Source organism: Seriola dumerili, unplaced genomic scaffold, assembly GCF_002260705.1.
Source record: "Seriola dumerili isolate Sdu_G_001 unplaced genomic scaffold, Sdu_1.0 BDQW01000149.1, whole genome shotgun sequence".
NCBI lineage: Eukaryota > Metazoa > Chordata > Actinopteri > Carangiformes > Carangidae > Seriola > Seriola dumerili.
Genome location: NW_019174404.1, coordinates 24,192,186 through 24,218,351, shown reverse-complemented (window position 1 = coordinate 24,218,351; position 26,166 = coordinate 24,192,186). Strand labels below are relative to the sequence as shown.

General features: G+C 40.6%; 1 protein-coding gene across 2 annotated transcripts in view; it reads left to right on the top strand.

The window, feature by feature from the left end:
• The first annotated feature begins 207 nt into the window (after window positions 1-207).
• Window positions 208-26,166, top strand: part of ism2 (isthmin 2) — a 33,364-nt gene continuing 7,405 nt past the window's right edge. For both annotated transcript variants that reach the window (XM_022750891.1, XM_022750890.1), the window contains exons 1-4: window positions 208-666; window positions 5,084-5,329; window positions 12,707-13,007; window positions 20,029-20,163. In XM_022750891.1, the coding sequence (XP_022606612.1) occupies window positions 535-666; window positions 5,084-5,329; window positions 12,707-13,007; window positions 20,029-20,163 (814 nt within the window). In that variant the 5' untranslated portion in view covers window positions 208-534. The remainder of the gene's footprint in view (window positions 667-5,083; window positions 5,330-12,706; window positions 13,008-20,028; window positions 20,164-26,166) is intronic.

Here is a 26,166-nt window from a genome sequence, read left to right as displayed (position 1 = left end):
TTTTTTTTTTCTTAAACTAAACTAGCCTACATGTTGTTTTGTTTGTTAAATTAAACGACACGTTTATGTTTTCTCTTCCTCCCCCCATTGCGTCATCCAGGGCAGAGGGGAGGCGCTGCTCCTGTTAAACCAGCACTACAGACTGGAGTAGCTACAACCAGCGGACTAACTGACTCAGTGGTACTTGAGCACAGGAGGACCCAAGGACTGTGTGTCGGTCCGCTCCGCGGGTTGAAGCTGCAGTTGCCCAATGAGAATTATTTTTACGTTGATTTTTATGTTGGTGTCCAACATGAACATGAAATGAACACACCAACAACAGACTTCGGATGCCGGGGATTTTTATTTTAAGGGAGCAAGCGACTGAGCACGGAGCGGCAGCGCTGCAGATGCGCACGGAGAAGACGCACATGAGTGTGTTATCTTCCTCTCTGCTCGCTCAGATGATTTGAACGCTGCTCTTACAGTTGAGGACAGAGGCTGGAGGATTCTGCGTCCTGTCGCTTTGGAGGTCAACACAGAGGTCCGGTGAAGATGCAGCGGAGGGAAGTGTCGCATCTGTGGCTGATGATCCTCACTGTGGTATCGGTATCGGTCAGCGGATTTCCTACGAACTCAAAGACGACTTCAGTCAGAGACACGAACAATTCAGCGTCTCCTAGTGAGGTAAACTGCTCTACCGCCCGCCCTGCAGCTCACTCTGTAAGGGTAAAGAGGAAAGTGTGAGCTGACATAAGTTGTGAAAAAGTAGCTGAAGGCTGCATGTTATTGAGATTTAATGTTGGCAAAATTGCGTTCCAAATGTTGATTTCAGTTTGTTCAATATATCAAAAGTACATTTGACTTAACATTAAGCCTCATAAGCTTTTAATAAGTACTAAACCTTTTAACAGTCTGAATTTTAAAACCCTCCCAACCCTCCCATTAGAAATGCTCTGATGGTGGTTTCCTCTGTTTTACCTGTAATTACTTTGTCAGCTAATCAGAGGGTAATATTGAAACAGTCACATCTCATGGTTCACACTCATCTACTGTATCTGTCTCCTCTTTCCATCTCCTGTGTTGACTTACATCAGTATTGTTTCAAGCTTCCTCATGAGTTGTGTGGCTTAAACTTTTTGGACAGCATGACCGTGTTGTCTTGATCATCACAGCTCAGAGGCCGAGGAAGCCAGCAGATTTGTAGATTTGACCATATTAAGCAATGATATACTGAGCGCTACAAGTAAGGAGGACTTATTCCCTTTGCTCCTTGATCTTGAACATTCTCTGCACCTAAATCAATTATGTGTAAACTAGCGGTCGACTGATGGTGGATTTTAAAGGCATCACCCCAAGCCCATGCAAAGGAAAATTGGGCTCCATTGGCACTTTGGTTTCTCTAGTTGCCATCTGTAATGTAAGAAACAAGAAAAATTGTCACTCATTTCAATATAGCTCATAGCTAAAAATATATGAAATATATTTTTAAAAATATAGCTGTTACCTGTATTTAAAATTTTTAAATCTAAGTGTTCAATATCTATTAAAATCTAAATTAATGATGCACTTTATTATGAGGGAAAATTACACTGTTTTTCCCCCTGTGCAGGTATTAACGAGTTCAGTGATATAATGATATTTAGCAGACGTTCATATAGGCTAAAGCTTCAATTAAAAATGACCTTACTTAGGTATTTTCAGAGGAAAAGAAAAACAAACGAGGTAAGTTGGGTAAACAGAGCAGGCATCAGGCGTTAGTGAGGGGCGACGACGCAGCTCTCTCCTCGCTCTCTTAAAAAACTGGGTTAGCTTAACTGTCTTTCCTTTCAGTAGCCAGCCTACTGTACTCAGTTAGCTACACACTTTATGGCTGACTAAAGTCACTTGACTACCGTGACTATTGGCACATACTTAACTGTGGAATCACACTGGTAGGCTACTTCTCTCTCACAGCCTCACATTAAACTATAGCTAATGTTGAAATAGAGCCTCCGCCTTAACATGCTTGTTTATACTTTTATCAATGTTGAGAATGAATGAGAGACACAGACAGTCAAATCAGGCGTCAGTGCCTGGTTCTACAATAGATCTCCATCATAGCAGCAACAGTTACCCACAGAATCACTTCCTCTTGAGCGATTTTGTCAACAAAATAAAGATGCAAGAAAATTCGTTTTTCCCTGCAATTCTTGAGTTCAAACAACACTTTTATTATAAAAATTTCTGAGAGGAAGTTCTTTAAAAAAAACATGTACAAATTAACAACAACAAAGCAGTCACCGCTCTCAGCCACTCCCCAAGCCCCACCTGGACCCACTACCCAACCTTGCAGGATTTGGTTTCTCCAAGTGTTTACCTGAAATCTGCTATATTTTTATTGGCTCACTCAGAAAACAGTCAGTCAATCAGAAGAGAGGCTTTTATACACCATTCTTAATAAACCAGTTTTTTGTGACTCTGAATTTACTCATTAGTAAGAGAGTATCCTGTGCGTCCTGTTACATTGTTAAACGCAACTCTTATGAACCATTAATGTTTGTGAACATTCCCGGGGTAAGGAGGAGTGCTGCAATTTTGATATTTTCATTATCATTATCTCTCCAGCCACTGCGGGACACGCACTCGATGCTTTTGAGAACATCTTTTGAGAATATCTGTGAAGATGAATAAAAACTGATGTTAAAATCATGTAAACGTCGGCTTTAATACACTCATTAATACACTGCTAAAGACTTGGTACTCTCCTTTGACTCCTCTCTCGCGCTCTGATCCTCTCCTCCACCGGCACCTTCCACTTGTGGCTGAGAACTAGACTACTGTCAGTCCTGACACATTAACCGTATCTCATCAGTAACATGAATTAACTTTCCATATTAGAAGAACTAAAGATGCCTGCACTCTGCACTGTTTCACCTGTCCTCATGATTCTCCTCCTCGCAAACTCTCTTTTTAAAATAATCTGTGACTTGAGACATTTCTGCAAAAAACCAAAAAACAAACATGATGGGATGTAACGTTAATTTAGGGAAACTTTTCAAGAAGCTGGGTGTGCTTGGATGCAAAAGAGAGAATATTCATCTGTAGGGGTGACACCTTTTATGTGAAAAAATAAGGAATACTCCACCCCCCACCCACGGTGACGCAAAGATTTTTGGAGAATTAAAAATGGCAATACACATTCTTTTATGTATGACAGAGTAGATCAATATGATGATCAGTTATCAGATCATTGACCAACAGGGATTTAGAAGAGAGTGAGCTGATATTTAATAATCCACATTTAATTGTTTAATTGTTTTGTTTTTTAGTTCTGTTCTAGTAGTTGTATTAATTTTTATTAGGTTTTTATGAATAACTCTTCTGTTTATTTTTGATTTAATAAATTTAGGAGGGCGAGAGGCAGACACAGTTTCTATCAGGTTAATGGCAGGTGACTGTTCAAGAGAAGCGCAGAGAATGACCTCAAACTGACGACAGCCCTGGTCAGAATCCATCAAATGTTAACACATTCAAAATTAGTTACAAATTCTGCCCATTTAATACAATTTCATTGTTTTGAAACCCAAGAAGAATGAAGTTAATTAAGTTGACAAACAGAAATGTTTGACTGATTAAACAATGAAAGGTGGTCATGGTGTAACTAAAGTCATTTCACTCTTAATTAGATCCCTGTCATGCTCTGGCCTTGGTGTGACAGTTTTTGGACTTTTGGACTCTTTCTTTGGACTATTTCCTGTTTTATTTTGAAACTGCTTACCTTGTGTGTCTCATGCTTGGTTACTTCCTGTCTTTGTCCAGTTTCCTTCTGTTGTGATTGTCTGCCCCACCCTAATGTGTTTCACCTGTGTTCAGTTATTCCTGCCTCCCTTCCCCTCTGTCGATGTCAGGTCGTCTGTTCTGCTGCTGTTTCTTCCTGCTCGCTTCCCTTGTGCATTTCCTCATGTGTCTCCTCTTGTTCCAGTGTTTTGGATTACCTTAGTTTAGATTTTTGTGTTTTCTACCTCAGCCTCAGTTTTTTTTAAGTTTTGGACTTTCTTGTGTTTGTTAAATTACCCTTATTGCACTTACCATCTTTATTTGACTACATTTGGGTGGATGATACCAAGAAGCTTTATTTAAGTTTTAAATTTTAATCCATGGTTTGACTTATCAGTAAATCAGTTATCAATTATCAGTTGGCAAACGATGTCGGCAGTTGAGACAAGAGGCAGGGCTCCAATAAAGTAAATTTTCTCCTGATCTGTTTGTCTGAAAAATGTCATTTTGATGTCAGAGTGTTCTGAAGACGTGTGGCTTCTTCACTTCAGCCATTGGAATGAATACACTCAGACCTCAGGGGCGGGGAGGCGGAGAAACCTACATGACACAGATACAGCAAATAATCAGAAATGAAGCGTCTCAATTTCTCTACTGTCTCTGGTTTTACTCTGATATCAAAGTGAGGAGAAGTTGTTTAGGGTTTATTGAAGTGACAGAAAACAGACAGAAGGATGTGACAGTCACATATTTAGTGCAACAGAGGATTTGGAGCTGATTTTTCAATGAACAGACAAAAACACCCATAAATACTGCTCCAGAAAATGAGCATATCTTGTGAAGAGATAGCGATAGAAACTTCAAATCACCTCTAGAACAACTCAAATAAAAAAATTCAAGGTTCGTTTTTTGGTTTTCTATTTTTTTGTTTTATGGGGTATTAACCTCTATTATACTGTACTGACGTCTTTGAGTGACATTTATTATTAATATATAGCTGAGGTTATGCTGATTCTAAATATGTGTAGCACTTGGTGAAACTGTTAAAAATGACAATTTTATCAGTGAAAACACAAAGGTGTTAAAGAATGAAAAAACTGAAATATAGGTGTCAAGTTTTTAATATTTATTTTGGGTAAATTCATTGTTATATTAATCAAGTAATAAAAAAATAATAGATTAATCGAAAAAATAATTGATAGATTAATCGATGAACAAATAATTTGGCGCAGCCCTAATCTAATCTAATATTACGACATTATTGTACAAATTTTAACACCATGTTCAGAAATTCCTACATGTTTTTATATCTCACCTAGTATTTCTGTGTTTTTTTGTCTCCCAGCTTTTAGCAAAGCATGGTCAGGACGGCGTTCAGCAGACTCTCCGGGAGCTGCAGCAGGAGAACCTGCTCCAGACTCTGCCATCTAGTCCTTCCCTTAGGTCCAGACACCACTGGTCCCAGCGCCATCACCAGGGTGTCCTCCCCCCTCCTGAACCTGAGGAAGACCCTGAGCCCTTTATCCTGGACCTGAAGAACTTACCAGAGCTGGCCAATGCAGACATGGGCTCACAGAACCCTAACATCCAGGTAAGCAGTGTGGGGAGAACCCCCAAAGTCAGGTTGCGTCCAGCGTGAAACCAAACCTTAACCTGCCAAATCAAGTCTGTGGATGGTGTTCCATCCACTGGTCTGATAGTATGATTGGGCTTATATCATCACTTAAGTGCTGGTTTTCCCTCCATCACTCTCTCCACTGTCTAACTCTCTGTGCAGCTGCTTTGAGTCTATAGCTACCATATGCAGGACTCTGAACAGTGGGGTGCTCCAACTTGTTTGTGAAGGTCAGAAATCTACACAGGGTTTCTGAAATTTAAAAAAAAAAAAAAGAAGGTAAAAGTGAAAATATAAAAGGTCAAAAGAACATTTTCCACTGTGATTGAGATCTTCAAAATAAGGGATAAAGAAACTTGACTTGTGGAGTCAGAATGTGTTGGACTAGATGAGGAATTCCATGTCACTTCTCCTTACCCGTTTTCTACAGTTTTTCTATTATGTGTTTTTTTGAGACAAAATTGTTCTCTTTATAATTATTTAACTAGAATTAGCTGGTTGTGACTGTGGGGGATCAGAGCCTGGCCAGTAGAATCACATGTATATACAGTATCATCCTGAATTCAGCTGAGACAGAGCAAACAACAGTTTCACTCAAAATAGCTGTGATTGAAATTAATTGTCAAGGGCCGGTTAATAATGAACTTTATATTACTTTACGCTCATGTATTTACAACTTTCATCAAAAACACAAGTCTGTAACCATGAACTGTGAGGCAACTATAATGTTTACCATGTTCTCCACCTTTGTTCAGCGTGTTAGCATGCTAGCATTTTACTAATTGTAAACTCAGAGCACAGCTGAGCCTGATGGGAGTGTCATTAGTTTTGCATGTAATTGGTCATAAAGTATAAAGACAAATTAAGACTTTGACCTGAGGATCATCGAGGTGATTAAAGGTCCATTGGGTATAAAGGTAGATGTCCATGTGTTCTTTTGTTTATGAACAGGGTTTCCGTGGAGTCCTAAGTCTTAAGTCTCTTATTCAAAAATCTGAATTTTAGGCCTTGAACAGTCTCAAAAACATAAAGGTTTTATGTACTAGGTCTTTTTTTTAAAGTTATTTTTTAGGGCATTTTTGGCTTTACTGTTATAGTTCAGTGAGAGAGAGACAGGAGAGACAGGAAAGTCAGGGAGAGAGAGAGGATGACATGTAAGGGCCGTGAGTCAGACTTGAACCCGTGGCCGCTGTGGTTAAGATTAAGCCCATGTGGTACGTGTTCTACCAGGTGAACCACAGAGGCGCCCCCTTTATGTACTAGGTCTTAAATACCTCATGTTTAGGTCTTAAATGTTAATGTTTATTTAACACTACTTCCGTCGCGCTTCAAAATGTTTGTTTTTTTGGGGGGGACAAAAGTTTGGCGGCACGTAATTCTCTGATGGCACAGTGTATATTGGTTCCATGTTGTAGTTCTTTCTTTCGATAGTCCACATATACGACGCTGTACTAAAACTACAAACGAGACCAACGTGGAACTGATAGCTTATACAAATGTTGCGGCCTGATCTAAATCTATGGCCATACACACAGCTGGTCATGGTTTGCAAAGTAACCACGTTTCGTATATATTTTTTCTACTAACCTACTTTTCCTATGCACACGCTCACACTTTTACATATACATATACACATACACATATAGACTATAGACAGCCAATACACAAATACTCTCACTCTCTCACTCTCTCACTCACTCACTCACTCACTCACTCACTCACTCACTCACTCACTCACTCACTCACTCACTCACTCACTCACTCACTCACTCACTCACACAAGTCTCTCTATGGCCCTGTTCAGACCTGGTATTAACATGCGTCTTCAGTAATCGGATCACAAGTGGTCAGCTCTAAGTACATCAGTTCACACCTTGCTTTAAAATGCATCTTCACATGTGTCTCGATTGACTATTTGTGATTGGATCTCACTTCCCTGCTCTATTAAATAAACAGGTATGCGTGGTTGTTTTTAGGCCAATCGGTCCGTTGTCCAATGTAATTTTGTGTGTGTGTTAGTGAGAGACAGAGAGCGTCACCACTGTGATCGAATCACCCGAGGCAGATGTGAAAACCAGGTCTGAACAGGTTCTGTGTCTGTATCTTTCCCTTCTCTCTCTCTCTCTCTCTCTCTCTCTCTCTCTCTCTCTCTCTCTCTCTCATACACAGTGTAGTTGATGGGCATTAAATTGTTGAGTTGTTGTGGTCTTGTTATATAGGACTTCTGCTGTGTTAATCCCTTTTCTCTCTCATACAGTTGTGAATACACAGTTTTGTAAATGGGGATAAATTCATTTAGTTTGCAAGTAATTTTAGGACTCTGATTTTCTTTTATGTCCTTTCTACTTTTTTACCAGTATGGACATGAAATCGGCCTTAAATTTTATTCATAATGATCTTAAAAAGGTCTTAAAAAGTCTTTAAATTTAAGTTGTTGAAACTTGCAGCAACCCTGATAGAGCAGGTCAAGGTTCTATATTAACACTGTGAAAGTATCAAAGCGCTCAGTCCACAGAGAAATGCACACAGCCTGTATTCAGAAACTGAGCCTTAAAACCAGCCGTCAGGACCTCTGGAACTTTATGATGTCACAACAAAGCAGTCACCGCACTCAGCCACGCCAAGCCCCGCCCACCTGGAGCCAATATCCAACCTTGCAGGATTTGGTTTCTCTGAGTGTTTACCTGAAATCTGCTATATTTTTTATTGGATCACTCAGAAAACAGTTAGCCAATCACGAGAGGCTCAGAGCCTCCTCTCTTTTGATTGGCTGACCGACCTGTTCTTACTAGAGCTCTAGAGCAGAGAGAAGCCTGAGAGAGCAGATGTAAAACTACATTGAGATGGGTTTTGGTTCTTAAAACTACAAATATATCTTCTTATGGATCAACACTTCAAATAAAACACAGAAGAAGAAAATATGGACCTTTATCAAGATTCATCATCTGTGGACCATGAATATTTGTACCAAATTTGTGCCAAGCCATCCAAAGGTTCTTGAGATGTTTCAGTCTGACACAGCCATCCCCACAGACATGGTACCAGCATGACTAAAAACAATAATAATTAATAAAAGAAAACCGTCTGGTTATGTAATGTGAGGATATATAAACATATATAACATGTTTGAGATTGAATGTTAGACATGAAAAGCATGAAGTAGGAATTATAGCATTTCTGGTATGTAACTTTTAAATGTATAGATGCATCACTGTTATGTTTGTGGGCTTACAGAAAGACATACACATGACCAGAGGTCAGAGGTCATTTGAGGTTATCGAGGTAACTTCATGTTTAACTCTAGGTTTTCAGTCCTATGACGGTGGGTCACTTGTTACCGGGGTAAATCACCATGCTAACTGATGCCGAACTCCTAACCTGCTCCAGTGCAGGTTAACTTAGAGGATCAGATCAAAACCTGTCAACAGCCAAACCACTGACCAATCAGATACCTGGAAAAACTGAGTCATCATTCCCACAGGACCTTGACAGGGACAAAAGAGATTACAATAAAGTGATCAATAACGATGATCAGTAGACATTTATATAAATCAGTTGAATTGTTTTGCTGTTCCAGACCAACATGTGTCCACTCTGTTTTATAACAGAGCTTGCACGGAGATTTTATCACACTATATAAATATATAATAACTATTATAGCTTCATTTTTATTGAACAGATATTCTTTAATCCGACTCCTGACACCGATGATGATTTTACTCTCTTCTTCATCACTGCAGCTCTGAACCAAACCTCTGATATCTTTGATTAGAAATTATCCACACTGTTGAAAATTGTATAATCCCACCCATGATTATAAATTTGATTTATAAATTTTAAACTTTCCAGTCAGACTGACTTGTCAGTCTACTACTAAAGTCTACTACTACAACTACTTCTCTTTTCTTTCTCTCTTTTCTGAAGCAGAAACAGTTTGACATTAAATTTAACTTTCTCTGCATCACATGTTCATCAGACTGAAGAGTGAAAATACTCAAACGTAATGATAATTCATGCACTTATTTACAATATATCTTTAGTCTGACTTTAATAGAAATTATATTTAGACATGGAAATAACATTTTTTTATTCCAGTCATATTGTTTACATTTCACCTTGTTGAATATCACTTTTGGTCATGGCTATAACTGAATCTATCAGCAAGTATCGGCGTTTCTTGTCACATCAACACTTTATTCATGGTTCTGACGATGTTGCTTATAATTAAAAACTGCCTCTTTCACATGAATGCGCTCGTACCTGGACAGGTAAACCCAGGGTTGACTGAGCCCATTGATAACCAACTTCATAGTACAGGTTATTGGCCAATGTTCAATAGTTTAGTTAAACCAGATAACTAAAAGTTATCCTGGGTATGTTGAAGTTGCTTCCTAGTACAGGCCTCAGGAAGTGGGTAGCCATGTTAACATGTTGTTATGAGACTATTCATCCCATTTTAAAAAGCCAATGAGTTTCCATGCTACATTAGGTAACTTTCAACAAACTCTTCTTTTTTAAAACCAAATTCTTTTTTAAAAATTTTTTTGGGCATTTTTTCATTTATCTGATAGACAGTAGAGAGGGGACAGAAAATGTGGTGATATACTGATACATAATACTGGTGTCAGCTATAAACCTCCACAGAGTCTCTGTCTTCAGCTGCTGCTTTGTCTTTATAAACAGTTGAAGTGGGAAACATGAACACAAAACATGGGTTTTGTCTGGACTTGTCTGTGTTTACACGTGCGTCTGCATCTGTGCTTGTTTGTGGCAATGCCAGAGAGAAACGGAGAGATAGTGAGAACCAGCTATCTCTTCATCTCTCCATCCCGCCACATTTTTCTTCCATTTCTCTGTCCCCTCATCCACCGCACAAAACCTTCTTTCAAAGAAGGAGAGAACACCTTTAATCTCATCTTTAAATAAACAGACTTCTCCTGCAGCGGTGACATCACTCCCTCATCTGTGAGCTTGTACCAACATGTCACTTTGTAATTTCCTCTTTGTCTTATAAAATACACATTTAGTCTTTTATATACATGTAGCACTTCTGTACCCTATTCTATAGGTAGTAGTGGTAGTGTGTCCAAAAACTGATTCCCTATTTTAGTTAGTTAAGCCCTTATATCTGTTTTTCTTTTTAGAGTGTGCTTTAATATTAATTAGCAATAGCTATTTTCTCCTTTATTCATATGGCTTCACAAGGTTATTAATATTTTAAAGGAATCACAAACAATTATCTATGTTCCCCAAAATTAGGTCAGGATTTATTATATTCAAAGGGAAATGATAATTTCAGGAATAATAAAAAATAATTTGTAGAAATAATAAGACAAAAAATGAAATAACTGCTATTTATAGCAGTAACCCAGCAAGTCTACCGGCCTTTCTTTGCAAAATTAACTTTGTATTTACACAAATAAATTGTACTTACATCCCTCAAATTTTGTTTTGCTTCTGTATTTCAACCATTAATAAACCATTTTAAGTACCTTTAAACTGTGGTATTTAACCTTAAACATACCCTTTAAATTATTGTATTTCACCTTAAATGCACTCTTTGAATTGTGGGCCCCCTCATGTGCACTCACCCATACACACACAAGCCAGCAACAAAATGAAAGAAATAAAACCCTGTCCTGACCGATGCTAGGGTCACTCAAACCAAGCAAATATAACTGTTCAGTACTCACAATAGCTGGAGGTAAGTCACACAATCCTAGTGTTGGATCGCCACACTGGTGGAGTGAGCATGCGGGCTGATGGTGAGCTGCTCGGAGGATGAGTGAGGGAAGAAACGACTGAGAACTGTTGTAAAACAGGTTTAAAGTGTGGTTTGCCAGTTAATGCGCTGTATACATTAGAGCACAAGACTGCGAACCAGTAAAAAATTAGAATTTGTACTGTGAGAAGTTCAATAATAGAACTTCCATCCCACAACGTCGTTAAAGAAGCTACCAGGCTTCACTTGGCTATCTGCAGCGCTGGCTGGTGACACCGACTGTTTCTGGTGATCCAAAGAAATTTCCAGATCTTAGCTGAGTCACTTGCAGTCTGTCTGCGCAGTTCAGAATGTCCCTTGTGGCAACTAACTTAGCTAGTTAGCTGGAAAGGCTAATAATAACACAATATCAGCTACTGCGTCTATTACTGGACTTTTCACAGTACAGGCACCAATATTCACTGGTTAACAGTCTTATGCTCTAATGTATGCAACCACCTTTCGCTCACTTTTTTTTTCTTTCGCTCCCTCCCCTGTCCTCTACGGGCGAGTATTCAAACAGGAACCCTCACTAACCTGTGGAGCAGCCCTCTCAGGAATCATAATCAGAGCAGAGAGTCAGATACTATTGTTACATGGAGATCAGGGCAAAGCTGTTTACTGTTTCCACTGTGGAATTAGCACAGACTGTGATCACGTAACTGAATGTCTGACAAGAGGATTAGCACCAAAATTATCTCTGTGTTAAAATAGTTGTTTACAGTATGTTCCATAGATTAAATGTAGATTTAATGTACAACTTTTTTCAGCTGACAGGAAGTAATGCAATAATTATGCTGACATTAATTACACTGCAACTGTAGAGTGACTACCAATCAAACTTAAAGGTTATTTTAAACAAAAATACAGCAGCAAACAACTATTCTTTATGTAAAGATGTGGTGGAGTTATTGCGTCCTGAGCATGACGAAGCCACACCCCCTCTGTGTGTGATATAATCTGAGTTTCTCGGTTCATTATCTTGGTAGTTGGTTTGGCAGTGCGTGCATGTTAGTGCGTGTACGTGTGCATGTTTGTGCAGGTTAAAATCAGGTTCAACTCATATCTGGATACAAGATGCATCTTAATTCCAGGTGCAAATGGAGTTTCTGTCTCCCGGAGCAAAACCTGAGAGCGAGTAATTTGAGGTGGCAGCAAATCAGCTGTAGGTGTCAAAGATTATGTTTACATCTACCTAAGATCCAAATACAATGCGAGCCAGACCACCTCAGGCAGATCTGAGCACATTTTCATCACATTTTAATACCAGGTGTAAACAGGGTGCAAGAGACGTGTGGCAACGCTCTGGAAGGACCGTACATCGACAACAGGTGGGCGTGTGCTTCACCTGCCACAGCTTCATGGCATCTGTTCGGTTGCACCACTCATATGAGTTCTTTAACACTCTCTCAAAAGTCTCTGGTGTTTTCCTTTAAATGATTCTCATATTTGCTGTAAGATGACTACAACTGTACAGAGGCAGTAGTGTGAGTGAGGCTGTTTGATGATACTATGTGTAGGGTGCATTGTAGGCCTGTATGGCATTTAAAAAAAAGAATTTGCACAGGACAATAAGTATGTGTTTACTCCAGGTGACCATCGAGGTGGTGGACGACACCCAGACAGCGACGGAGGTGGAGATGGACCTGGCCAAGGAAAGTCAGCGTAACGACTGGTCAGTGGTGTCCTCAGAATGGGCCAGCAGCCACAAGAAGCTGTTCTGGCCACTGTTCTGGGAGTACCCGGAGCAATCAGAGAACGGGTTGGGAAGAGCCAGTCTGGAGGAGCAGTCAGAGGATTACAACTATGACCCAGAGGAGCTCGTCCTCAGTGGAGTGGAGGGAGACTGGGGAGGCCACTGGAACAAAGATTGGCATGCCAAGGACAACTACGGTGAGAATACTCTCTGAAAACCAAAGCAGTGCAGCCTGACGCACACTATTACATATTTACACAACATGGGGCTGGGCAGTATGACTGAAATCAATATTACAGTCATTTTAATGTCTCATCAAACCTAATGAAGTCCCATATTTTGCCTCTATAAAGCAAATGTTTAATGGTGTTGACAAAAAAAGCTCTTTCTGTCCCACACACAGTCAGATTTTTCTGTGGGGGTGGTCATAGCAAATATTAATTTACTTTAATTTTTTCTCTTTGTCACTTTGTTTCATGTAGCGCCATCATCAGGCCATCTTCTGTTTTTTTCTTGAAAATACTTTTGAAAAACTAGTGACATTCCCATCAGCCTCAGCTGTACTTTTTGTACTTTGGGTGGGTTGTTATCAGCTAATGTTAGCATGCTAACACACAAAACCAGCAGTTTCCAACTCATGGTCCACTTCAAAATCTCAAAAATGTTGTCCAGCCAACATCCAACCCCTTAACAAGCTGGAGGCCAAATACTGTCTTCTCAGAGCACTTTTTATTTTAGTGATAATGATAGCATTTTTCTTTTTTGTTTGACAGGTAGAGATCATGTGCTGATTCACCATCTGTCTCTTGAATCTTTTCATTTAACTCTTCCTGTTGCTAACCAGCTATCTGTTTTGATTCTCCAGTTTTTGCCATAGATGGGATCTTTTAATCAGTCTGAGATGGCAAACAAGTATATGATGTGGTCAGGCAGCATAACATTAAAGTTCCCATCATTAGCATATCACAGAGACAGTCCTTAATACAAGAAAAAATAGTAACGTTTCAAAACATTATTTATATTTGTATTTTTTTTTATAATTGCATCTTTTCACCAAAATTGTAGCCTACTATTTTGCAGATGATTTGACGGCCCACTTGAAATACCTTCACGGCCAACTAGTGGGTCACGGCCCACAGGTTGGAAACTACTGCACTAAACTAAGGTGGTGAACATGTTAACATTGTGCCTGCTCGGTTAGGACTAAGCTTATGTGGCATGCGCTCTACCAGGTGAGCCACCAAAGCATGCATGTTTACTTGCATATACTGTAGAGCAAGGAAGTGAGATCCGATCACAAGTGGTCACTTGAGACGCATTCTAATGGCAGGTATGAACTGTGATTGGATCACGGTTAATGCCAGGTGTAAACAGGGCCTCAGTTGTTAATTCTGGACCTGAAAGCAGACACTGGGAACCAAAAGCAGGTTTGAAATAGAATTTAATATGGACTTAGTGAGAGAGAAGGAGAGAGACTTGAACTGGGGCTTGGGGGCTGGCACTGGAACGCAGATAGCCAACGGAGGGGGGAGAAGCAACAGCCAGATGACAGAGAATAAGGGAAAGAATGGAGGATGGACATCTTATGGTGTAGAGGGGCTGATCCAGGGCTTGAGAGGGAATTGGGGTGATGAGGAGAATCCAAATCCAAATGCAGATAGAGGCTGGTTGGTGACTGAAGATTGGAGGGTGAAGCAGGCAGAGACTTGGGTGGAGGAGGGTGTGGGATCTGGCTCTGGAGTCCTGGGGCACAGAGGAAAAAATTTGTGTAAGCAAAAAGTTCACAAGCACAAGAAACACTCTCGATAATGTTCAAAAACAACAAATTGGCCAAGAGCTGGCTACCATTGTGGTTGCTGAACAATCTGGCAAAGAGGAAAGGCCAGAGTATTTGTAAAGTGGTTGATGAGGTAATGACATGCAGGTATGGTACTCTCCAGAGCAAGGTAGGGGAAACTGTGCCCACGGCATCTACACACACAGGGGATGGGACACAAGGAGGGGGGGGCACAGAAAGCTAGAGGATGCAGTACCCTGCAAAAGTATTCACCCCCTTAGTGTTTTTCCTATTTTGTTGCCTTAAAACCTGTAACTTAAACTGATTTTTATTTGGATTTTATGTAATGGACCTAGAGAAAATAGTCCAAATCGGTGAAGGTAAATGAAAAAAAAAACAGACTTGTTTTAAAAAACTCTAAAAGTTAATTTATTCATTGTCATTTTTTTGTTTGCCTCTGTATTCACTCTTTTTGCCATGAAACCCCTACCAATTGTCTTAGTAACTACCTTACCACTTAATTACTTAAATAAGACACACACAAACCTATGCACAATCTAAGTTTCACATGATCTATCACATGACCTTAGTATTTATATACCTGTTCTGAAAGGCCCCAGAGTCTGCAACACCACTACTGTAAGCAAGCGGCACCATGAAAACCAAGGAGCTCTCTAAACAGGTCAGGGACAAAATTGTGGAGAAGGACAGATCAGGGTTGGGTTATTAAAGACTTTGAACTTTCCACAGTGCACCATTAAATCCATTTTTAAAAAATGGAATGAATATGCCACCAAAACAAATCTGCCAGGGGTCGCCCATCAAAACTCACAGACCAGGCAAGAGGGGAATTAATCAGAGAGGCTACAAAGAGACCAAAGATCATCCTGAAGGAGCTGGAAAGCTCCAAAGTGGAGATTTGAGGATCTGTCCATATCGTATACAGCCGTACACTCCACAGAGCTGGGCTTTATGGAAGAGTGGCCAGAAAAAAGCCATTGCTTCAAGAGAAAAAATATATAACACATTTGGAGCTCACCAAAAAGCATGTGGAAGAAGGTGAGCCTCAGATGAGGCTAAAATTGAACTTTTTAGCCATCAACAAAAATGCTATGTCTGGTGCAAACCCAACACCTCTCATCACCCCATCTCAACACCATCCCCACAGTGAAGCATGGTGGTGGCAGCATCATGCTGTGGGGATTGTTTTCATTGGCAGGGACTGCGAGAATGGTCAGAATTACAGGAATGATGGATGGTGCTAAATACAGGGAAATTCCTGAGGAAAACCTGTGTCAGTCTTCCAGAGATTTAAGACTGCGACAGAGGTTCAGCTTCCAGCAGGACAATGACCCTAAGCAAACTGCTAAAGCAGAGTGATTTAAGGGTAAACATTTAAATGTCTTGGAATGGTCTAGTCAAAGGCCAAACCTCAATCTAATTGAGAATCTGGGGAGGGGGTTGAATATTATTGCAAAGCACTGTACAGGTTGAGCAAAGACACATGAAAGGCCAGATGTATCTTCAAAGATGGGGGGAGTTTGAGGCGGACCACAGTTGAATTAATGATTTAAAGTCCAATGTGAAGAGGGACCAACTTACGGGAGTCCACTTGCAAAGGCAGGTCCCGGGAAGACAATTGAGGGAGTTGTGGCCGTATTCTGTCCAGGAAAGTTATGAGCTCCAGGAGGCCAGGTTGTGGGCAGTGACACAGTGGAGAGCCAATTCCAAATCTTTATTTTTCGCTCAGTCTGTCCGTTGGTCTAAGGATGATAGCCTGAGGAAAGACTTGCTGTGGCCATTAATGCCTTGAAAAAGGCTTTCCACGCTTAAGAAGAAAACTGGGGACCACAATCGACTATGTCCGCAGGAATACCTTGTAATCTTAAAACATGGTTTACGAGGAGATTTGCTGTCTCTAAAGCAGAAGGCAGTATGGAAAGTGGCACATAATGAACTGCCTTGGAAAAACAATCTACAATAATCAAGATTGTAGTGTTACTTTCGGAAGGAGGCCAGTCCAGTAAAAAGTCTACAGCAATGTGGGACCAGGAGTGAATTAGGAACAGGCAAGGGGCGCAGTAGACCAGCAGGTGACTGGAGATCTTACTGTGGCCACAGACAGAGCAGACAGAGACGAAGGCTCTTGTGTCCTATGACATGATGGGCCACCAGAAACGCTATTTAATGAAGGTTAGTGAGCGATGAATACCTGGGTGGCAGGTCAGTTTAGATGAATGACCCCACTGGAGAACCTGAGACCCAGGAAATGCAGCAACTGTTTATGGGTTGTGGGGCCCGTTGTGGCTGCCACTGCTCGGATTTTATCTAGATCAGACTTAACTTGTCCCTGCTCAATGACATATCTGAGAAAGTTAACAGAGTGAACATGAAACTCACATTTCTCAGTCTCAAACAAACAACTTGTTCTCAAGTAACCAGTGCAGCACTAACCTGATGTGTTGGATGTGTTCATCCATGTTCTGGGAGAAGATGAGAATATCATCCAAATACACAAAGGGGAAGCAGTTAAGCATGTCATGGAACACATCATTTACCAGGTTTTGAAAAACTGCAGGGAAGCCAAAGGGCATTACCAAATACTCAAAATGTCCAATTGAAGGCTTCACGAATAAGGTGATAAGCTGTTTACTGAGGTTGCGTTTGGAAAACACTGTAGCAATGGTGGACAGGATGGAGAGGTTGCTGCTGGGTACCTATGTGGGCTAGCACTTGGAGGGGGCCTAGGCTGCTGCCTGGCTAGATTTTTCCCTATGACCTTCTCTGAGGCAGTTATCTAATGGTGGCTAGGGAAATGAGAGTCAGAGATATCAGTCTCATCTCAAGCAGCAATCTCATCCATAATATCTTCTGCTAACCCATGTCTGAAAACTCCCTGTAAGGAGGTCTCATCCTACCCACTCTCAGCAGTCAAAATCCTGAATTCAGTAGAATAATCTACTACAGTTCTGTTACCCTGATGCAAGGAGAGAAGCTTACTGGACACCTCCTTCCCTTGAACAGGGTGATCAAACACTTTTCTCAACTCAGCTGAGAACGGAGAATAAGAATCGAAGAGGTGACTGTTGATTCCAAAGAGCAGTAGCCCACTGAGCTATTCTACTGGCAAGGAGCCCCATAACAAAAGATACTCGAGACTGCTCTGACTGGTAAGAGTAAGAGGCTGCTGACAAAACACTAAGGAACACTGAAATAAAAAACTCCACAATAACCGGGGTCATAAATGGTTCTCGAGAGTGAGTTATCTGGCTTTGAACAGCCTGCAGAGGAGGTTCAGGAGAGGAGGTTTCTTCACTGACTGGAGGAGGATTAGAGAGGTGAGAAGTGTGCCGAATGGAGTCAGTGTCTACATTGTTCTGTCACATTTTGAAGTTAATTCTGGACCCAAAATCCGACACTGGGAATCAAAAGCAGGTTTAATATAGAATTTAATATGGACTGAGTGAGAGAGAGAGTTGAGCTGGGGCAGGGGGGCTCCAGAGCCAGGTAGGGGAAACCGCGCCCACAGCACCTACACACACAGGGAAAGCCAGGGACGGAACTAGCTCACAGTTGAACCGTGACATCAGTGGAGCAGCTATAGAGCCAGACGTTTCCCTCAGGAGTTGGTGGAGACCAAACCCAGAGCTAAAAGAGAGGGAATAAAAAGAGTGAATATTGGGAATGAATGCTGTTGCTTCATGTCTGTTGGATGTGTACATGACGAAAGCTTATTAACAACTGTGCCACCTCATAAGTTGACAATATGACAATGTTGAGTCAACATGCGCTGCTGCACGCAGGTGGCATTTGTGCTGGTTCACAACCCAACATTCACATGTCTGAGCTTACAACCATCTGATGCACATTCTGTCTCCTTGGAATTATTATATTATTAATTATTATCAAGTTCTATCTGACATTTTTGTCAAAATTTACTTATTCACATTTTTTTTCCTTCAGTGACAACCTGTTAACATTATGTGAGGTGTTTCTTTTAGTTTTATGCACTTTTGGACTTCTTAATGTGAAAACAAAAAAGGTTCTATCTCCAAAGTCAAACCTGGTTTTATAAGGTTCTACTTCTGAGTAAATCAGCGCTTAGAGAAGCAGAAGCTGATTGGTGGTCTTGTCTGCATTCTGTCAGGTCACCTCACTTTTCAGTGAGCGGGAAAAGGGGCAGACAAGACAGAAAACTCAGTGGAGATGAGAAAATGTCAATGAGAAGGACAGCAGTGCAAATGCAAGTTCAGTCTTTTTTCAATTGTTTCAGATCTTGCTGAGGAGTTTATTTTCACTGTTAGCATGCTAGCCACATAATACCTGTAGGTAATTAGATAGTCAACATTTTAATTGATGAGGTCTTAGGCACACGATAAACACTAATTCCATTCATTTATACTGCTATACTTACTTGCTGTATAACCTAAAGAAAACTTAAACTCATATATCTAATTCCTACATCTAATGTGTCTAATTATCTAATCTAACATAATAATTCATCATAAAACAAGAAATAAATGTCTAATTATGACTAATCATGAGTAAACTGAAAATCATTGCTTGTTTTCATGTTTTGCAAGATAGAACCATATAATTTCAAGCAGAAAGCAAGTTCTCAGGGTTACAAGGTTCTATCTGCATTTAACCTTTTCCAAATATTCCAAGTTATAGGATTTTGATATTGTATATCCAATGTCTGTTATTTTCATGTATGAAAGAAACCTGTTCCACATACGTTTTGCTATTTGGAATGCAAAAACTATGAAGCTCAATATCTCAAAACCGCTCAGAATGCAGATTGAACCTTATAATTCCCTCAACTATTCATTTAGTAGCAGTGCCAGTGTTTTTCGAAAGGCTTTATTTTATTCTTCACACCTTTTTACAAGGTATTGATTATTGCGTTTCCCATTCACACGTGATCTAACAATATGATTTTGAGCTTTTATTTCAGGAATATCTTGAATATACAGTGCGACACGAACGTATTAATTCAGCTGGAGCATTAAGCTGCAGTTATTGATAAAATGTTGGAACATAACTCAGTTTGTACTCCTCTGAAAGCTGAGTGAGTGAGTTTTGCTAGCATACAGCCATCATCACTCTCACTCCAAGAAGACTTTCACTCCTGCTACGCCCCCCCTTACCACCCCCACCCCCTTCCCCCTCCCCCGTCCCAGTCTTTTGAAGTTCTCTCCCTCTTTCTACCCCCCCCTGCAAGTGTTGTTTAAATACAGAGGAGCATGACTCAGAGGTCCCACGCTGTCGTTACCCGGCTCTTCTCAGCCGCTTTTTAATTACATAACACACACACCAGCTGGGCGAGGAATTCACACGGCAAACTTCAAAGCTTGCACTTAATATATTACTCCATAGTTTTGTTTTTTCCCCTTGGTGCTATCTCCCCTTCATCCATCTTTTCTCCCTGTGTTTCTCAGAGTATGAGGAGGAGTGGAGCCCCTGGGCTCCCTGCAGCGTAACCTGTGGACACGGCACCCAGAAACGCACCCGTCCCTGTGGCTACGCCTGCACTGCCACTGAGTCACGCACGTGTGGCCTGGAGAGCTGTGCTGGTATGAAGCAGAAACTCTGTATAACTCAGTCCTGTTGAACAGCTTTTAACAACTTTTTGTTACTCTTTTGTTACTCTCTTACTTTAATAGCAAAAGTAATATAAAACTTTACCTCATCACTCTAACCTAAAAATCTTCTCTCTGATATTTCCACATCTGATAAGAAGTTAGATTTTTAGTTGCTCTGCCAAGTTACTCCTAACCTTAACCCTAACATATGTGTAGATAGGTGTGCCACTAGTGAATTAATATCACACCACACCACCTCTGAGGCCATTAATTTGAAAAATCCCATTGGCAACTTTTTTACAGTGTACTAAATTTTCGCCTTCTGTGCTGCTAAAATGTATGATTTGACACTTAATTGTTTTGGGTGGGTTTTGAAGGATGTGGACGGTCAAGGTCTGTTGGACAGTTTGCAGGTTACTGGAATGTTGGATTTCTCGTTCATTATTATTATATTTCTAATTAAATACAGAAAATGTCACTAAAATGTCACTGTCTCCACTTGCAGCTGCTACAATGATTAAAAGATATATTAAATATAAAACTCTGAACATTATGATGTGTTAGAGGATTTGTGGCAGGGCTGTTGGACAGGGCTCTTTATGATTGTGTGGGCTTTCTTTTTCCTGGAAACTCAGGGTTATGGATACCAAACAGAAAGTTAAGATCACAGCAATGATTGACTCATACTGGAAGTTAGCTCAATATTTTCATCGTTCTTTCATGTCTGGATTATATGTGATTAAATCGTAACACTTGTGCGCGCCTGTTCAAAATGTGGGTGTCGACAGGGCTATTGCTTACACTCAGTGTGTATGTCCATCTTGTTTGTTACTTGTGGACCAGGAAGAGCTGTCACAGTGTAGCTCCGCCTTTTTTCTTCACTTCCAGTAACATGCAGAAACACAGTGTTTTTGAAGTTTTCTCAGGAAGTGTTTCACTGAAAAAACTTAACAGCCAACACTGAGCTCCCTCTGGTCCTCAGCAGCATACCCACCAAGTCTGGAGTCGATGATGATCGGTGGTTGAAGGTTAAATACAGACAGAGATTCCTCAGTTATAGTTAGACCAGACCACACACCCCATTCTTAATCATACTACCTTCTCACTTTCAGGCTTTATTTCATTTTTGTTTTCATTTGACCTAAAATTAGTCGGATCTTAATTGAAAGCATTTTTCCTAAAATTTTGAAATGCTCATTCTTGGTCTTGACTAAACTAGACCAGTAAGACAAGACTATATATTATTTGTAAAAGTTTTCAGTTGATCTAAATATTGACTAAAAATGAAAAGGATGAAGTTGACTTAAACTAAACTAAGGATCTTAGGACTAAGACTAAAATTCAAAAATGCAAAGATTTACACAATAGGACATAATGAGTGATGGTGAGAAAATAAAGGATTTCTGTAGTTAGTAAGTATATTTATCTTTTGTTATGACTCATCTGAGGTGCATGAACAGCAAATCGTACAGCAAGGCTGCAAAATAAATGGGTTAGTCCATAGTCCTTAGTAACTAACTGTCTGTGTTGTGTGTGTGGTGTGTGTGTGTGTGTGTGTGTGTGTGTGTGTGTGTGTGTGTGTGTGAAACTATATAAATGCAGCCATATTGCAGCGAGGCTGCTTCCATCATGTTGTGTTTCATGTTACAGGCGGGGCTGGATTTTAAATCATTCACATTATTGCAAATGTTAATTAAAGTTTTTATTTCTGGAAGTTGCAGTTTCACCTCAGCTCTCTATACTCAGTCTTACAGCCCACCCCCTTCCACAGAGGTGCCCTGATCAACAAGGTGGAGTTCCAGTGCAGCAACATTGACCTTATCCTCACTGGCTTCCCACCAGCAAATATGGTGTTCATTGGATGTAGAATTTAATTTTTTTCCTCTCAGTTTGGATGGTAGACATTAAGATGATATAACATTTTAAAATGTAGCAGCATGTAAAATTTTTTTTAGGTTAGTGTAGGATATGCTAACATGGATGTGAAATCAGATGATGTTACTTTTACCTCAAGGTTTTACTTTGCATTATATGTAAATAAAACAGTGTGTTTTCCTGCTGTGGGAGCATGTGGCATGTAGCTACTGTGTACAGATGTTTTGTAAAGATGAACATGTAGACATTTTATTGTCCAATAGTCCATTTGACTTTATTCCCTGTTTAGCAGCTTGTGACAGGAAATCTTTCATGGGACACTAAATTTGATTAAGGGGCCAATAAATAAGCTCATCCTCCACACACACGAACGCACACTCCACACACACACACACTCTTACAAACTCACACTGCACCACAAGTGCCATCAGACATTTATCTCAGCACATCCCAACAAGAGTAGCAGCAACATACAGGGATGAGGATCAGCTGAAAACAGCAGTGATTTTCTAGGCACCAGTGTTATTTCATTCCTCAACACATAGTCTACATATAAGTATAAAAATATTCACCAGTCTTTGTGTTGTCCATGTCTTCTATTCATATTTATATATGATTTGAATGTCATGTCCTTTTATTTAAAACCAAAGTTACTCAGTCTGGAGCAAGGACCATTTCACACAAACATTGTATTAACAATCCAGGTCATTTCTTTGTGCTCATGCGGATGCTGATGATATGCAGGAGAAATTGTGCTTTGAATTACAAAGCACAGCTTCCATCTGCTGTCATCCTCTCCCCGTTGCGACCCACACTCCCACAGTGTCAGTACTCCCTGGCTTCTTTAAGTTCAATCTGAAACACTTGTTCGGTGGGTTAACTGCACACTCCAGCCCATTATTGGGCGGCCTTACTGAGTGAAACCGACTCCAGTCCCCTTTGCACAGGATCCAAGGTAGTACGTTCCACCTTGTTAATGCAGATCTGGTGAAAACTCTGTGCTGATTAGTTTGGTGCTCCAGCTCCTTTCCCTCTTGTTACAGTCTCATCTGATCATTGTAGCAGCAGTGCTGTGCCGCTAACGTTGTGCTGTCGTACGACAGCATTGAGCGATGCAGAATCTGGCTGAAGGCTTGGTACCAGTTACGTTCTTTGGCCACTTGCATCCCTCAACGGTAGGTCTGTGGAAGTTTGGTGTCTCTGGATATTGATTGCGCTGTAAACAGCCTCAGAGGGGTAGGAGCAGGGGCAGCTGAGCAGCTCTGTGAGCACCTGGTGCAGGTACTTTCTGGAGGAAGTCATTTCTATCAGCTTAGCCACTTCTCACAGCTGTCACATCTGTCGGGGTGGGGGAGGGCAAAAAGGATAAGCAATAAGTATCAGCATACCTTAGTCTTCATCCTACACCTCAACATCTTGTAACAGCTTAAGGGCCGGCAATATTTGACTGCCCAACACCCAATCATATTGAAGCTATTGGTGTATATTGGCAGCTATATACCTAACACTTCTCACTATCACTGCTCAGCTCGTGGCAAGAGTTAAATATTTACAGCCCAGCAGAAGAAAGGAGAAACAGGAGGAAGCCATGAAATCCTGGCTTGTTTTTGATTAAAAGGAATCAGAGTTCAAGTTCTTCCCAGACGGGTCAGTCTAAGTAATTCAGAAAAAAAGAGGGAGGAAGCTGTGAGACGCAAAAGTGATTTTAATCTGCTCAACATGTGCATGAATACAGGCACTGGTACGTTGAACAGAAAAGACCTGGATCAGCAGCTACATTGGAATGCAATGTATTTCAGGCTCTACACTCTTCCACAGGGTGCATCTCACGGCTCACGGCTCCCTCCCCTTTGTCTCAGTGGTTTTGATTAAAAGGAGAGAGTGTCCATTTGAAACCGACAGGCCCATTCTAAAACATGAAAGTAATGATTGAGAGTATGGATTAAAAGGTTTTCTCCTACACAGTGGATGCGGGTGTTGAGACACTCTCCCTCTCCTGCTGTATCCTTTGCTTGAGTGAAAGAACGATCACATTCTCTGGCTGGTGCTGAGCAGCAGGAGAGCAATAAAATGGAAAGTAAAAAGCAAATCAAATGTTAGTGGGGAGGCCGTCTCTGTGTTTCATTGTGTCTCTGACAGACCTGGTGCAGCAGCTCTCAGCATGTTGGGAAGGGAGAAGTCTTAATATGAAACCAGGCTTTTCACAGTGTCTCTGTAACAAAGCACTGAATAAACAGCGCAGGAACTCTAATCAAAACCAAATACTTGTCTAAAACATGGAGCCTGTTGACTGTTGTGTGGATGCTTGGACCAATACACACACAACACAACCACAATACGTATTGTGTCATGAGACTTGTCAGGAAATCCAGTGCTGTTGGTGGTCTGGATGGGGTCAGTACAGTCACTGGAATCACAGTTTCTATATGACAGAGGCAGGAAGAGGAGCGACAAACATCAACACCACAAACTCAGAGATGTTCTTCTCCAGGCTTTTAAATACACAACATTTCACAAAAAGAAAATAGGCCGCGCTGCTTTTTTAACTACAACCTGCCAAGAGCTGTAAGAGAAGTGCTCAGTGAACATTTTAAACGATGAACGACAAAAGACGAAAACCTTTTTAATTTATTTGGCTTTTAATTAATTATCTCGTACTTTACTATTCTTACTGGTTTCTGGTTTTAATTGTCATTTGCATATTTTATCATCTACTGTCTTTTTTTGTATTCTACTTTACATTGTCCATCATTCGCCCTTATCTTATTGTACTATCTGATTTCTATGCCTTTACGCCGGCGACAGTCAGAGCTGGAGGCATATTGTTTTCAGGTTGTCCGTCCGTCCATCCCATTCTCATGGACATGATATCTCAGAAAGGCCTCGACGAACTTCTTGAAATATGGCACGGACCATTCACTGGGACTCAAGGATGAACTTATTAGATTTTTGGTGGTCGAATGTCGAAGGTCAAGGTCACGGTGACCTCACAAAACACGGTTTGGGTCGTTTGAACCAATATCTCTTGTAACGCCTTGAGGGAATTTCTTCAAATGTGGTAAAACGTTCATTTCTAGACTCAAGGACACTGATTCGATTTGGTGGCTAAAGGTCAAAGTTCAAAGTCAGTTCACAGTGACCTCACAAAAACGTGGTTTTTGGCCTTGTTGAACGCAGTATCTCCAGAACGCCTTGAAGGAATTTCTTCAAATTTGGCACAAACGTTCCACTTGGACTCAAGGGTGAACTGATTAGACTTTGGTGGTCAAAGGTCAATGTCACGGTTGACCTCAGAAAACACTTTTTAGCTATTACTTCAAAGACTTCAGCACGCAATTGTGACAAATTTTCACACAAATGGTTCATATTTCTATGATCTGCTGATAAACAGGGATGTACGCTGATCTGAGTAGCCTGATGGCGGAGGCAGACACCGCTTCTGGAAACGATGACGTAGACACCGCACGGTCGCTCTCTTGATTGTCAAGTCAGCGCCAATTCACAACATATGTTGCTCAAGGCACTTTCCAAATAGAGCAGGTCTAGACCTTCTCTTTATAATATTATTATTTAGACCCACAATTCCCACCAAGAGCAAGCACTAGGCGACAGTGGCAAGAAAAAGCTTCCTTTTAAAAGAAGCAGAGCAGAACCGGACTCAGGGTGGGCGGCACATCTGCCTCGGCTGGTTGGGTTGAGAAGACAGAGAGAGAGAGAGCAAGAGAGAGCACAGAGGAAAAGAACAAAACATACATTGATAGCAATATTAATAATAGTGATAGTAGCGGAAGTAACAGAGATAGTAAGGTAGTGGCAACCGTACTGCACCTACTGATAAAAAATAGTAATTACAGCTAATAACACTAATAATAATCATTATATAATTATAGTACATTTTAGCAGGTTTAGCAGCAGGTCAACATTTTGGGTCAATGTTACAATACCACAGCAGATAACTGCATATTTTCAGGAGAAACCTTTCAAATGTGGATACAGTACTAACTTGGGCACAATCTTTTCCTGGGTATTACTCTTTTGATAAAAACATTAGCCACTCAAAAATTCAAGAATGGCAAGGAAATATCATTTTTCACCCACAGTTTTCATATGAATGATGTA